Source organism: Pristiophorus japonicus, chromosome 22 (assembly GCF_044704955.1).
Source record: "Pristiophorus japonicus isolate sPriJap1 chromosome 22, sPriJap1.hap1, whole genome shotgun sequence".
NCBI classification, from domain to species: domain Eukaryota; kingdom Metazoa; phylum Chordata; class Chondrichthyes; family Pristiophoridae; genus Pristiophorus; species Pristiophorus japonicus.
The window spans coordinates 67,793,566-67,809,832 of NC_091998.1; the positions used below are offsets into that span (position 1 = coordinate 67,793,566).

Genomic DNA, 16,267 nt, shown 5'->3' on the forward strand with positions numbered 1-16,267 from the left:
TTGTTGAGCAGGCATCACAAGTGAAACCATTCTGAAGCCATCCAGCATCACGGAGGAGGAGATGCTGGAGCTGATTTCCAAACTCAATAATGACAGTAAAGTTGATGGATTGCTTGTGCAGCTACCTTTACCTGGTAAGACTCTGTTATACCAACGAGCTTGTGTTAACCCTGCCTCATCCAGTTTACTGAATAAATACAGGCAGCTTTGTTAGGAGATAAGTGGTATCTAACTCAATTGCCAGGCTGAGTATCTGGAAAATTCAGCAGCCACATTCGTAGTACAGTGCAAAACGGTTAAATAAATAATTTTTTTCCAAGTCACTTTATTCACTTAGCCGTTCTATTTTAACCATTTTATCCATTGGATCAAGTTGCATCAAAGCAACAACTTACATTTATCATTACCATCACAGGCGGTCCCTCGAACAAGGATGACTTGCTTCTACGAGTTCACAGATGTTTCAGTGAAGGACCTGATGTTCCAGTTGAGGGGGTGGAAGATGCCTGTGTGTGGATTTATTTAACGTCTGGTGACCGTTGCACACCAGCCACCACACGGGCTTGACAGAGCTAGGTCTTTATCCAGTGGCAAGGGTTAACCAAGACGACTGGAGACCTGCTCTGCTGCAGGTTGAATACCATAGGACCTTGAATACCATAGGACCATACTGTAGACATTTACAGCCAAAATAGAAGCTATGTCTATGTTTGCTCTTTGCTAGAGTAATCCAAAACTAACCCCAGTTTCTTTGAGCCGTATCTTCCTCTGTTCTAACAACTCTCTGCATTAAAACGTTTCTGCTAACCTTTGTCTTCATTCTGAATGACAATTTGAAATTGATGATCCCTAGCTACTGACTCCCTAACCAGAGAATGCAGTCTTTCCCTATTCACCTAATAAAACCTTTCATAATATTAATAAACTCCTAAATCTGCTTTGTCTTCTTTGATCCAGTGGAAGTTGTCCCAGTATGTCAAGTCTCTCCTCATAATATAACTATAATTTCCCATCCCTGGCATCATCCTATGGAATCTATACTGTACTGTGGCATATATACATATATAGCATTTATATAGCACCTTTAACGTAGTGAAATGTCCGAGGGAACTTCACAGGAGTATTATGAGAGAAAAAATTTGACATCGAGCCACAAAAGTAGAAATTGGCGCAGGTGACCAAAAGCTTGGTCAAAGAGGTCGGTTTTAAGGAGCGTCTTGAAGGATGAAAGAGGTAAAAATTGCAATTACAGTACTGTAATCATAGAGTTATGGATAAGCAAGTGGATTAAAGTCATTTGCTTCATTACAATATACACATTATTGTGCAGCACAATAATCATTTTTTTTAAAAAAGGACTTAAAAATCTTTATTTTAAAAGGACCTCTTTTTTAAAAAAAGAAAGATTAATTGCATCCAGAGATGATATTTCCATTATTCAGAGACCTGCCAGTTTGTTGCCAGAGGGTTTGTGTGGTGCTAAAACATTACTAAGTTATTAACATCACAAAGCTTGGGCCTTAGCATCTAATGAGGTAGTTTTCACATCTCATGCCAGCACTTTGTCACATAGACTGACACATGCTTGAGCCCCAGAACCTGATGGGGTGAAATAGACTCCTAGACATCACTGACGTGGTCACAAGGCAATTTCCATACCTAGATCAAGAGAACTTTAAATGTTTTATTCTGAGCAGTTCCTTTAGCACAGATCCCCATACCAGTGCTCCTTTGCATATTAAGTACTGCTTCCAGTCTCTCCGGAAGTATCTAACCACAGAAATTTGCAACACTGCAGGAGGCCACTCATCCTACTGTGAATGTGCAGCTCTTTACTGGACTAATCAACAACTAGCTCCGCAGCCCTGCTTCACATGTTTATTCACTTTCTCTTAAAATCCAATGGTCTCTGTCTTCGCATTCACACTTGCAAGGAATTATTAGTGCTCCTTTGCTGGGCGGGTCTCTGCCCTTTATCAGTGTTTTTCCATTGAACGTACTTGGTTTTGTTTCCCTCTGAAAATGTATTGGTGGTCACTTCCCTGCCTGAAATTGGCATCTGTTTGTGACTTTGCAAACTCTCTTGCAGTCTGTGCTGTTTGCCACATTTCCTACTTTTGTGTCATCAGCAAATGTTGACATCGTGCCCAAATCCATATCGCACGTATGTCGAGAACAAATGTGTGCACTGAGCTGACTAAGTGTCAGCTATGGGTCACACACTCTCCCCTAAGTCAGGAGGTTGTGGGTTCAAGTCCCACTTGAGACTTGAGCACAAAAATCTAGGCTGACACTCCAGTGCAGTGCTGAGGGAGTGCTGCGCTGTCGGAGGTGCCATCTTTCGGATGAGACATTAAACCGAGGCCCCGTCTGCTCTTTCAGGTGGATGCAGAAGATCCCATGGCACTATTTTGAAGAGCAGGGGAGTTATCCCCGGTGTCCTGGGGCCAATATTTATTCCCTCAATCAACATAACAAAAACAGATTATCTGGTCATTATCACGTTGCTGTTTGTGGGAGCTTGCTGTGCGCAAATTGGCTGCTGCGTTTCCCACATTACAACAGTGACTACACTTCATTGGCTGTAAAGTGCTTTGAGACGTCTAGTGGTCATGAAAGGCGCTATATAAATGCAAGTCTTTTTCAACAGCGCTAGAGTTTAAGGGAAACTGAAAACTCTGTCCTCCTCGTTTCCCTGCAGATTCTGAAAGTGCAGACTGTGTTTTTACTGCTCAGACTAACTGCAAGCTGCTGAACAGGAACAGTCCAGAGCGACTGCTCCTGACTTGTTTACACGTTGCCCATAGAAATATGAACAAAATGGAAGCAATAATGTGCTGAACCACATGACCAAATTAGGGCCAGGGACATTCGGAGCAAGCGTCGAGAGAAATTTCTGCACGGAATATATTCAAGATGAATTTAAGGAAAAACGCCAAATGTTAATGGCAACTGATACCTTCCTTCAGAGTTATGTCCAGAAAACGTGCACATATTCACTGAGAAAGAAAGGCCTGCATTTATATAGCACCTTTCACAACCACCAGATGTCCCAAAGCACTTTACAGCCAATGAAGTACTTTTTGGAGTGTAGTCACTGTTGTAATGTGGGAAACGCGGCAGCCAACTTGCGCACAACTCCCACACACAGCGATGTGATAATGACCAGATCATCTGTTTTTATGTTTGAGGGATAAATATCAGGCTAGATACAGGCGATAATTCCTCTGCTCTTTTTCAGAATAGTGCCATGAGATCTTTACGTCTACCTGAGTGTAGACCTCGGTTTAACGCCACATCTGAAAGACGGCATCTCCGATAGTGCGGCGCTCCCTCAGCCCTGCACTGGGAGTGTCAGCCTGGATTTTTGTGCTGAAGCCCCTGGAGTGGGACTTGACCCCACAACCTTCTGACTCCACGGCGAGTGTGCTGCCCACTGAGACACAGCTGATACTGATACGAAGCATGATGCATTACAGTTCTCAAAAGACACGTCCAACAAAACAGAAACTGAAGCCTTGGCAGCACCTACCCACAGGGTGCTGAGGAACGAGCTGTACGTAGCCGGTATTTAGCCAGTGGAATGCACTGGTAACTTGTTTTAACACTGGGAGCCACCACTGTCATATCAAACTCGGGCCCGGAATCGACCCGCTGACCTTGTACTTGACTTTTTTTGTTGTTGTTCTCTCCCGTGCCTTCAATGTTGCAGCCCATTACTTCCACTGTTCTTGCATCCAGAATCATAGGTTTAAAAAGAAAGACGTGTATTTATATAGCGCCTTTCATGACCACCAGACGTGTCAAAGTGCATTACAGCCAATGAAGTACTGTTGGAGTGTAGTCACTGTTGTAATGTGGGAAAAACGGCAGCCAATTTGTGCACAGCAAGCTCCCACACACAGCAATGTGATAATGACCAGATCATCTGGTTTTTTTTTTATGATTGAGGGATAAATATTGGCCCCAGGACACCGGGGATAACTCTCCTCTTTGAAATAGTGCCACGGGATCTTTTATGTCCAGCTGAGAGGGCAGACGGGGCCTCGGTTTAATGTCTCAGTGCTGAGGATCAGTCGAGGTTTTTTTTTTTTTAGTGCTCCAGTTGCTGGAGAGGGACTTGAACCCACAACCTTCTGACTCCGAGGCGGGAGTGCTACTCACTGAGCCACAGCTGACACTTGCAGCTATCCAGCCTAATCCCACGTTCCAGCTCTTGGTCTGCAGCCTTGTAGGTTACAGCACTTCACGTGCCTATCCAAGTACTTTAAATCAATGTCCCCATGTTATTGACCTCTCTGCTAAGGGAAATAGATGCTCCCTATCCACTCTATCCAGGCAGCTAACGATTTTATACACCTCAATTAATCTCCCCTCAACCACCTCCTATTCCAAAGAAAGCAACACCGACCAATCCAGTCTTTCCTCAGCTCAAATTAAATTATGCCCAGTCTGCTTAGCCTGTTGCTATGGGCACTGGCCAGGCGAGATGGTGGGTGTTGAGTTTCTGAATCTGTGCCAATTAATCCTTTCACTCTAAGTTCTGAAAGTATTGGTGACCGTGATTATATTTTATTCAGTGTAAGTGAGACTTGACGCATGACAGCATCTGAGTAGTAGTCAGTCCAGGTTTATATTACCATTGGGCCCATTGTAGAGGACCCATGGGTTAACCCTCAGCCGACCCTGGCCATGACTCACTCATTCGCCCCCAAAACCTTCCCAGTCCATAACTGGTGCCACCACAACATCAGTTGTATTACCTGAGGTGGACATTACTGGATCTCACTGTGGCCGCTACGGGTCGGACCGCCTGCTTTCACAGGCGTTCCCACCAGGGGGCGCTATGGCTCTGACCGCCTGCTTTCACAGGCGTTCCCACCAGGGGGCGCTACGGGTCGGTCCGACTCACCTGTCCCGGTAATGCTCCATGGCCCATCGATTCCGGTACTGAATGTCCCGACAGGGCGCTGGAAGCTGGCTGCTCGAGCGTTACTGCTTTCTGCCGCCATTGCCGCCCCAGAGGGGCGCCGAGGAGCGGCAGAAGACCGATTTTCCACCCCAAAGTATAAGAAGGGGTCCACTCCTTAGTGTTTGAGCGATCCCTTCGTATACTTCCCAGCAAAGCCTATAGAGACTGGTTAACCCAATCATTGACTTACACTGGAACCCCCCCACACGTGTCTAATGATCCTACCTACCCCCTGTCGGGCCCTCATCCCATGGCGTCCTGACATCATCTGTTTCTGGCCATCCAGACTCGAGTCTGGGGTGGCTATGGCAACACAAATGGAACGTGTGTGCACGGGTCAAGATATGGTGTTCTTGCTGATTGCGTGCTGATACACAAACAGTCCAAGACTGTGGCAGTCACATGACCTTGCTCCCGTTTTTTATGAGTTTGCTGAGAAGCTCTTTAAAATGTTAGTCAAGAGAGGCCCAACATTTTAAAATCTAATTGGGTCTACTCTATTAAACTAGTTTCAAAAGCGTTTTTTTTTTTCAAGCATTATTGTGCATTGTGTATCAGATACATAATAATACAAACTTGGGACTACAGTTCATGAGACTATAACTAAATATGTATTCCATTTTGTCCAGTTGGCTAGCAGGGAGACTCCAAAATTAAGATTTCCCTTCTTTCTCACCGTGCACTGGTTTTGAGGGGCTGGAACTACCTCTGACCCCTCACGTTCCAGTTCTGTCTGGCCTGGGCTCTCCTACATCCTTTTGGCTTTTCGTCCGTCATTAATTTGTTAGTACAGTTAGTCGTGATTATAGATGCGGGAACATAAAAACCTAGAAAATAGGTGCAGGAGCAGGCCATTCAGCCCTTCGAGCCTGCACCACCATTCAATGAGTTCATGGCTGATCATTCACCTCAGTACCACTTTCCTGCTTTCTCTCCATACCCCCTGATCCCTTTAGCCATCAGGGCCATATCTAACTCCCTCTTGAATATATCCAATGCACTGGCCTCAACAACTCTCTGCGGTAGAGAATTCCACAGATTAACAACTGAGTGAAAAAGTTTCTCCTCATCTCAGTCCTAAATGGCTTACCCCTTATCTTTAGACATTGTCCCCTGGTTCTGGACTTCCCCAACATCGGTAACATTCTTCCTGCATATAACCTGTCCCGTCCCGTCAGAATTTATGTTTCCATGAGATCCCCTCTCATCCTTCTAAACACCTGTGAATATAGGCCCAGATGATCCAGTCTCTCCTCATATGTCAGTCTTGCCATCCCGGGAATCAGTCTGGTGAACCTTCGCTGCACTCCCTCAATAGCAAGAATGTCCTTCCTCAGATTAGGAGACCAAAACTGAACACAATATTCCAGGTGTGGCCTCACCAAGGCCCTGTACAACTGTAGTAAGACCTCCCTGCTCCTATACTCACATCCTCTCGCTATGAAGGCCAACATACCATTTGCCGCCTTCACCGCCTGCTGTACCTGCATGCCAACTTTCAATGACTGATGAACCATGACACCCAGGTCTCGTTGCACCTTCCCTTTTCCTAATCTGTCGCCATTCAAATAATAATCTGCCTTCCTGGTTTTTGCCACCAAAGGGGATAACCTCACATTTATCCACATTATACTGCATCTGCCATGCATTTGCCCACTCACCTAACCTGTCCAAATCTCCCTGCAACCTCTTAGCATCCTCCTCACAACTCACACCGCCCACAGTTTAGTGTCATCTGCAAACTTGGAGATATTACATTCAATTCCTTCATCCAAATCATTAATGTATATTGTAAGTAGCTGGGGTCCCAGCACTGAACCCTGCGGCACCCCACTAGTCACAGCCTGCCATTCTGAGCGGTAGCATAGTGGTGATACTGGACCAGCAATCCAGAGGCCTGGGCTAATGAGCCAGAGACGTGAGTTCCAATCCCAACCTGGCAGCTGGGGAATTTAAATTCAATTAATTAAATCTGAAATAAAAAGCTCGTGTCAGTAATGGTGACCCTGAAACTACCGGATTGTCGTAAAAACCCATCTGGTCCTTTTTAGGGAAGGAAATCTGCTGCCCTTACACGGTCTGGCTGATATGTGACTCCAGACCCAAAGCAATGTGGGAAGTCCTGCCAGAAATCTACAGCATTATATGTGACCACACCTAGAGTACTGCGTACAGTTTTGGTCTCCTTTAAGGAGGGATATACTTGCATTGAAGGTTGATTCCTGAGATGAGGGGGTTGACTTATGTAGAAAGGTTGAGCAGGTTGGGCCTTTTCTCTTTGGAGTTTAGAAGAATGAGAGGTGATCTTATTGAAATGTATAAGATTCTCAGGGGGTTTGGCAGGGTAGTGGAGTGGAGGCTAAGATCAGATCCGCCATGATCTTATTGAATGGCGGAGCAGGCTCGAGGGACCGAATGGCCAACTCCTCCTAGTTATGTTCTTATGACTGTTACCTGTCCTCTGGAATGGCCCCAGCGAGGCACTCGTTTGTACCAAACTGCTACAAGAGTCACCAGGAGCACCTTCATCACACGAACTGCAGCGGTTCAAGAAGGCGGCTCACCACCACCTTCTCAAGGGGCAATTAGGGTCGGGCAATAAATGCTGGCCTAATTAGTAATGCCCACATCCTGGAAATGAATTAAAAAAAAATACACTTGGTCTATGCATCAAAATAAAAACTTATTAATTCACTTAATTACCTTCCAGAATTCAGCCACTTCCAGCTGTCCAGTATGCTTGAATAAAATGTTTTACATATATCAAATACACTATATATATATATATATATATAAAATATGTGGAGAACTACCAGAGTGTGTGAAATAATACGATCCCAGGGGTATGCTGATGTATTCAGCCCAATATCCCACCAGTGTGAGCCTAACATCTGTGGTTGGGAAAATGTTGGAGTTCATTATTAAAGAAGCAGTAGCAGGACATTTGGAAAAACAAAATTCGATCAGGCAGTTTCAGCATGGATTTATGAAGGGGAAATCATGTTTGACACATTTGCTGGAGTTCTTTGAGGCTGTAATGAGCAAGCTGGATAAAGGGGGAACCAGTGGATGTGGTGTATTTGGATTTCCAGAAGACATTTGACAAGGTGCCACATAAAAGGTTACAGCACAAGATAAAAGTTCACGTAGTTGGGGGTAATATATTAGCATGGATAGAGGATTGGCTAACTAACAGAAAACAGAGTCCGGATCAGTGCTGGAACCCCAACTGTTTGCAATCTACATTAACGACTTGGAAGAAGGGACTGAGTGTAACGTAGCCAAGTTTGCTGATGACACAAAGATAGAAGGAAAAGCAATGAGTGAGGAGGACACAAAAAATCTGCAAAATGATATAGACAGACTAAGTGAGTGGGCAAAAATTTGTCAGATGGTGTATAATGTTGGGAAGTGTGAGGTCATGCACTTTGGCAGAAAAAAATCAAAGAGCAAGTTATTATTTAAATGGTGAAAGATTGCAAAGTGCTGCAGTACAGCGGGACCTGGGGGTCCTGCTGCATGAAACACAAAAGGTTAGTATGCAGGTACAGCAAGGAAGGCCAATGGAATCTTTGCCCTTATTGCAAGGGGGATGGAGTATAAAAGTAAGGAAGTCTTGCTACAGTTATACAGGGTATTGGTGAGGCCACACCTGGAATACTGCGTGCAGTTTTGGTCTCCGTATTTACGAAAGGATATACTTGCTTTGGAGGCAGTTCAGAGAAGGTTCACTCGGTTGATTCCGGGGATGAGGGGGTTGATTTATGAGGGAAGGTTGAGTAGGTTGGGCCTCTACTCATTGGAATTCAGAAGAATGAGAGGTGATATCAAAATAGTATAAGATTATCAAGGGGCTTGACAAGGGGGTTGCAGAGAGGATGTTTCCACTGATGGGAGAGACTAGAACTAGAGGGCATGATCTTAGAATAAGGAGCTGCCATTTAAAACTGAGATGAGGAGAAATTTCTTCTGAGGGTTGTAAATCTGTGGAATTCGTTGCCTCAGAGAGCTGTGGAAGCTGGGACATTGAATACATTTAAGACAGAAATAGACCGTTTCTTAAACTGAATAGGGGGATAAGGGGTTATGGGGAGTGGGCAGAGAAGTGGACATGAGTCTATGATTGGATCAGCATTAAATGGCGGAGCAGGCTCGAGGGGCCGAATGGCCTACTCCTGCTCCTATTTCTTATGTTCTTATGTCTGTTAAGCTTTCAATTTCAAGATCGAGTTGTCTTGCTCCAGCATGTAACAATGCTTTAGGGAAGACATCACAAGCTCACTGAAGTCCTCCGGCAACAGGATAATATCATACCCGAATTGTGCCACTGGTGAAGTCCACACTTGATTGAAATTTATTGCAGCATAGGTTTTGATATTGGTTAAGACGTGTTGTTTGATAGTAGAGGCGGCTGTGAAGCAGAAACTGGGGCTATTAATGTGACCGGTCCTGTTAGTCCCATACAACATCGTAGTTGGGGTTGTAATGACACAGTGGTGGCTATGACTGAAGGGGTAAGGCTAACCAGCTTGTGCTGACCCAGTGCAATTAATGGAGACTTAGTCCCACTAAACCCACACACTGGGATGTAATGGTCAGTCACGTCATAAGAAATAAGAGTAGGCCCTACGGCCCCTCGAGCCTGCTCCGCCATTCAATAAGGTCATGGCTGATCATCGACCTCCACTCCACTGTCCCGCCCGATCACCATAATCCCTTACTTCCCCAGAGACTATAAAAATCTATCGATCTCGGCCTTCTATATACTCAAGGACTCAGCATCCACAGCTCTCTGGGGCAGAGAATTCCAAAGAAGAAATTTCTCCTCATCTCAATCCTAAATGGCTGACCCCTTATCCTGAGACTGTGACCCCTGGTTCTGGACTCCCCAGCCCGGGGGAAACATGCTCCCTGCATCAATCCCCTTCAGCATCTTGTATGTTTCAATGAGGGATCACACCTCATTCTTCTAAACTCCAGAGAGGCCCATTCTACACAATCTCTCATTGTAAGACAGCCCTCTCATCCCAGGGATCAGTCCAGTGAACCTTTGTTGCACAGCCTCCAAGGCAAATATATCCTTCCTCAGATAAGGAGACCCAAACAGTGCACAGTACTCCAGGTGTGATCTTACCAAGGCCCTGTACAATTGTAGGGGTATAACCAAGTATCCCACGTTTGGGTATAGCCCCATAAGTCTGGGGCTACCCAGGTGTAATTATTAATCACGGTGACGTTTGCTGGAGCATGCCCGTGTTTTAGCAGCACCTGCCCCTGTAGTACCCAGATGTTCTCGACCTAAGAAAACTGAGCTGGCTAGCTTTCCTCTACTGGACTGGCACAGAGTGTCAATCCCATACAAGATTGGTTGCTCCAAGTGTGTGGGACCAGAAGTAGTGAGCCTGCGGATCTAGATCTAGATCTTGCGAGGCATTTGAGCCTCGTGTTCTATATTCCATCTCTTGAAATCCCGATTGGTGAAGTAGTGGGGCACTTTCCCTGGTTCTATCAGCCTGAGGCTCTCCCTCACCATGCTGTGCAGCTAATTCCTTGTGATGCCTCTATAGAAGCACTCTCGGTCTCTCTCCAAGTGCCATCTCCCCTGTGCTCGCACCAAGTCCCGCTCGCACCAAGTCCCGCTCACCCATCCCCCCCTGTGCTCGCACCAAGTCCCGCTCACCCATCCCCCCCTGTGCTCGCACCAAGTCCCGCTCACCCATCTCCCCCTGTGCTCGCACCAAGTCCCGCTCACCCATCTCCCCCTGTGCTCGCACCAAGTCCCGCTCACCCATCCCCCCCTGTGCTCGCACCAAGTCCCGCTCACCCATCCCCCCCTGTGCTCGCACCAAGTCCCGCTCACCCATCCCCCCCTGTGCTCGCACCAAGTCCCGCTCGCACCAAGTCCCACTCACCCATCCCCCCCTGTGCTCGCACCAAGTCCCGCTCGCACCAAGTCCCGCTCACCCATCCCCCCCTGTGCTCGCACCAAGTCCCGCTCACCCATCCCCCCCTGTGCTCGCACCAAGTCCCGCTCACCCATCCCCCCCTGTGCTCGCACCAAGTCCCGCTCACCCATCCCCCCCTGTGCTCGCACCAAGTCCCGCTCGCACCAAGTCCCACTCACCCATCCCCCCCTGTGCTCGCACCAAGTCCCGCTCGCACCAAGTCCCGCTCACCCATCCCCCCCTGTGCTCGCACCAAGTCCCGCTCACCCATCCCCCCCTGTGCTCGCACCAAGTCCCGCTCACCCATCCCCCCCTGTGCTCGCACCAAGTCCCGCTCACCCATCCCCCCCTGTGCTCGCACCAAGTCCCGCTCACCCATCCCCCCCTGTGCTCGCACCAAGTCCCACTCACCCATCCCCCCCTGTGCTCGCACCAAGTCCCGCTCACCCATCCCCCCCTGTGCTCGCACCAAGTCCCGCTCACCCATCCCCCCCTGTGCTCGCACCAAGTCCCGCTCGCACCAAGTCCCGCTCACCCATCACCCCCTGTGCTCGCTGACATACATTGGCTCCTGGTCAAGACTTGATTTCAAAATTCTCATCCTTGTTTACAAATACCTCCATGGCCCTCGCCCCTCCCTATCTCGGTAATCTCCTCCAACCCCCGAGATCTCTGTGCTCCTGTAATTCTGCCCTCTTGAGCATCCCTGATTATAATCGCTCCACCATTGGAGGCCGTGCCTTCTGTTGCCTGGGCCCCAAGCTCTGGAACTCCCTCCCTAAACCTTTCTGCCTCTCTACCTCTTTCCTCCTTCAAAGCTCTCCTTAAAACCTACCTCTTTGACCAAGCTTTTGGTCACCTGTGCTAACTTCTAGTTCTGCGGCTTGGTGTCATATTTTTAACCTCGTATCACTCCCATGAAGCACCTTGGGACATTTCACTACCTTAAAGGCGCTATATAAATACAAGTAGTTGTTGTTAATGATTGTATTGATGATATGTATAGTTGGTTAGGTCTATGATCATTTGAGTATCAGCCCTCTCGTTCAAGATACCATCTCTTCCAGCGTGACATTGTGTAGGTTGTTTATTTTCTGCGATGTTGTGTTGTGTCGACACTATTGCCCCCTACTCTAGCCAGGCTCCCACCCTGAATCGGGTCATGGCTTGTCCTGCTGTGACCAATGCTAGAGTTGCCTGAGTGTGGGAAGGTGGGGGGGATTGGGGGTGTAGCATTTCACGTGACGAGAGACCCTGGGGGGGGGAGGAGGGGGGGATGGGTCCACGTTTCCACGTTTCCAATGGCTCGACTATTTCTCTCTCCCAGAAAGCTTCAGTAAGCTGGTGCGGCAAACGCTGGCATAGTTCTCCTCGCACCGCACTGGTGGCACAAGGGTGGTTAGGTTTATGGCGCCTTTCATGACCACCAGATCTCTCCAAAAGCATTTTACAGGCAATGAAGTATATCTGGAGTGTAGTCACTGTTGTAACGTGGGAATGAGCTACAACAATTGGACCGATTGAAGAGCTTGCAATACAGTAACACCACCTTGGTGGGTCTGCAACGTTCCAAAGTGTCTCCTGAAACCTGTGATCAGATCGCTTCCAATCAGTGAAGGCAATACACTGCAGGGGAGAATTAAAAATATATATACAATTGCAGGCAGGAATATTAAAATGACAGAGTACAACACAGGAACAGGCCATTTGGCCCAACTGGTCCGTGCCAGTGTTTATGCTCCACAGGACCTCCTCCTCACCCCTCTCCATAGTCCGAGACATTTACAGCATAGAAGGAAAGCATTTCGTGTCTGCGCCGGGCGACAAGGGGCGGAGGAGCGGCAAGAGTTCGTAGAGGGCATGATCGGGGCCCAGAAGAGGCGAGGGCCCAGGGGCAGCACGGGCCCAGCCCACACTGCGATATGTGTGCGTACTAGGTCCGTGCAGCAGAGCAGGTCTCCAGTCGTCCTGGTTAACCCTTGCCACTGGACCAAGACCTAGCTCTGTCAAGCCCGTGTGGTGGCTGGTGTGCAACGGTCACCCCAGGTTAAATAAAATCCACGCACAGGCATCTTCCACCCTTCAGAATGTAGTTCAGGACCTGGAATATTAGGTCCTTCATTGAAACACCTGTGAACTCATTCCTTTTTGGTGAGGAAGCAAGTCATCCTCATCTATGATGATCCAGCCTAATCCCATTTTCCAGCTCTCGGTCCGTAGCCCTGTAGGTTACGACACTTCAGGGGCACATCCAAGTAATTTTTAAATGTGGTGAGGGTTTCTGCCTCTACCACCCTTTCAGGCAGTGAGTTCCAGACCGTCACCACCCTCTGGGTGAAGACATTTCCCCTCAAATCCCCTCTAAACCTCCTACTAATTACTTTAAATCTGCCCCTGGTTATTGACCCCTCTGCTAAGGGAAACTGGTCCTTCCTATCCACTCTATCCAGGCCCCTCATCATTTACACACCTCAATACGGTGTACCCGCCTCTGTTCCAAAGAGAACAACCCCAGCCTATCCAATCTTTCCTCGTAGCTAAAATGCCATCTTGCCCTATTGGCATATCCTTCTATTCCTTTCTCCCTCATGCACATTGCTAGCTTCCCCTTAAACAGCTGGTAGCCTTGGAGAGCTAGGTCAGTAGGTATAGAACTGGATGCCTCTGTGATGTGCTTGTTAAAGTGCCCAACACGTAGCCTGGTTTGAATCTTAACAACGATAAGTTGATGTACTCTTGCTTTCAAAATCGAGACTGGCCCATGGATTGATCCAACGCTGAATTATTTCCTTAGAACACCTCGACGAGCGCAAGATCTGCAATGCAGTGTCTCCAGCGAAGGATGTGGATGGGTTTCATGTGATTAATGTAGGCCGTATGTGCCTCGACCAGAGCTCCATGCTGCCTGCGACACCTTGGGGAGTGTGGGAAATAATCCAAAGAACAGGTGATTTTCAAACAAATATATATATATATTTACATCTTGGCCCATAACTTTCACTGTACTATAATGCCCGCAGACCTGAGCAGGAATGTAGAAACCTGCCTGAAAATGTTCAACTTTATTGAGTAGTTTTGTGTTCCTGGTATTCTGGAAAGATGCAAACAATGACTGGACAGGTAAAGACCACCCGGGCCATCGAGCCTGTCCCACACAATTGTGATACCTTGTGTATCGCAACATATATACTCCACCCCAAACCCTGGGATCTCCTGAGGCAGGTGAAATACCAGAAAAAAAAAACCCAGGCCAATTTGGGGGGAAATCTGGGAAATTCCTCTCCGACCTATCCAGGCGATTGAAACTGGTCCAGGAGATCACCCTGGCCCAGAATTCCCTGCAGCACCAACCTCCTGTAAGAGCTGATCTCCGCTGCAGACACCTCTCACTTGAAGGGATTCAGTGAGACGGCAGCCTGTTCTAGAGGCCTGCGATTCTCTGGGAAAAGATCCACCTCCTGATATCTAGCCTTATACAACTTAAATTTGTGTCCCTGGTCCTCCCTAACCTGTCCATTCCTTCAGCATCTTACAAACTTCAATCAGACCCCCCCATCTACGCTTCTCTAAAGTGAAAAGAGTTCCAGTTCTTTTCACCTATCTTGATAACTAAGATGCTTTAAACTTAGAATTAGTTTAGTGGCCCTCTCTGCAACCTCTCCACAGCCTCTATCGCCCACCATACGAGGAGACCAAAACTGGACACAGTATTCCAAGTGCGGCCTGACTAAGGTCTTGTACAATAACAAAATAGTCTGCCTTGTCTTGTACTCAATTGTCCTATGGATACACCCCAACACCCTTTTCGCTCTCGCTAGTGCTTCACTGCAATGCTCACGTACCTTTTTTTAAAAAAGAGATGTAGGAACAGGAGTCGGCCATTCAGCCCCTCGAGCCTGTTCCGCCATTCAATGAGATCATCCTTATACCCGCCTTTGGCCCATATCCCTTAGAATACCCAAATCTCTCTCTGTCTCCACCACCTTTATTGCTGTTCCCCAAAGGGTGTATGCATGTTGGACATTTGCCTGGTGCATAATACTAGTTATACGTCATTTTCCAGACAAATCAAATGGGAACCAGATTTTGTGGTGGTGTCTGCGATGACTCATTTCCTCAGGTGATAGTTGTAGCCAGTGGCAAAACAGAAAAAGACGCGTGTACTTTGTCGTGTGGACTGTCAGTTTGCACTTCAGTCAAGGACTGTGTTGGTTTTCATGAATTAACAAGATGCCATTTTTCCATTCAGGGATCCCAACTCTTGGGAAGAACGTTGTTGTTGCTGGCCGGTCGAAGAATGTGGGAATGCCCATAGCGATGCTCCTGCACACCGATGGAGCCCACGAGCGGCCTGGAGGTGAGGGGTGAAGGTCATGTACTGCACAGTGTCAAATTTAACAGGACTTCATGTTGAAGTTCAACCTGCTTTGTCGACCCCTCTTCACTGAAGTTCAAAGGGAAACGCAAAACAAAACCATTGGCATTTTAAGTGGTAAAGGTGGAAATGTCTTTAATGTGACTTTGGAATTATTTCCTGTTGGAAGTTTGTTTAGCTTTTTTTATGTACTTTTTAAAAAAAAAAATACTGTTGTAAAGATTTAAGGGGCGGGGAACGGATTAATGCCACGCCATGCCGTGTGGCGGGAAGCTGCCGGTGCCTGGGAGGTACGGCAGCCCGTAAACTGGAGGGCCCACCACAGCCGCCATTTTCTTTTACTTGTGGGCCGAGGGTCAGGCCGGGCGGGGCACTGCCCGCCTTTCGCGCCGCTCCCGGCTCGTTGCCGCCCCTCTGCCACTGCCCCGACCAACTCCGCCCCGCTCATTTGTTTACACAAGGGCCGAAGCATGTTATCCACCCCAAACGGGACCAGGCAATTTCAGGCCCCGGCTGTAGGATTAAGCGGCTATTGCTTTTAATTTGGTATTCACATCCAGACTGAATCTCCTACGACCTGAAGCTCGTGCTGTTGTGCACGCTGTGAATTGGGATTCATACTAAAAGGCTGCCCATTGCTGTCTCCTCGCAGTCACACACCCTGTGGCCTTGTTCGCCAGACTCTCGACTGTCCGTCAGTAGACACTGCATGTACTGCACTCCGACTGGTGCATTGAGGCTCAAATTAACTCAAAATATTCTTCATATAAGATGCAGACAGAAGCGCACATGCTGTGGGAAACTAGCAGGACAAGAACTTGCTTAAACGATATGTACACCTCTCTTCAAACTAGACTCTCCAGACTTGGTTCTTTTCAGCAGCCTTTGTTGGCATTTCCGATGAACCGTTGCATGGGTTATGATTTAGAATGAAAGACTTGCATTTATATTGTGCTTTTCATGACCACTGGACGT

The 16,267-nt window shown here is 47.5% G+C and overlaps 1 protein-coding gene across 2 annotated transcripts in view; it reads left to right on the forward strand.

Annotated features, from left to right (window-relative positions):
• Positions 1–16,267, forward strand: part of mthfd2 (methylenetetrahydrofolate dehydrogenase (NADP+ dependent) 2, methenyltetrahydrofolate cyclohydrolase) — a 48,363-nt gene that overhangs the window by 14,099 nt on the left and 17,997 nt on the right. For both annotated transcript variants that reach the window (XM_070866347.1, XM_070866346.1), the window contains 3 exons: positions 12–134; positions 13,712–13,864; positions 15,167–15,274. In XM_070866347.1, the coding sequence (XP_070722448.1) occupies positions 12–134; positions 13,712–13,864; positions 15,167–15,274 (384 nt within the window). The remainder of the gene's footprint in view (positions 1–11; positions 135–13,711; positions 13,865–15,166; positions 15,275–16,267) is intronic.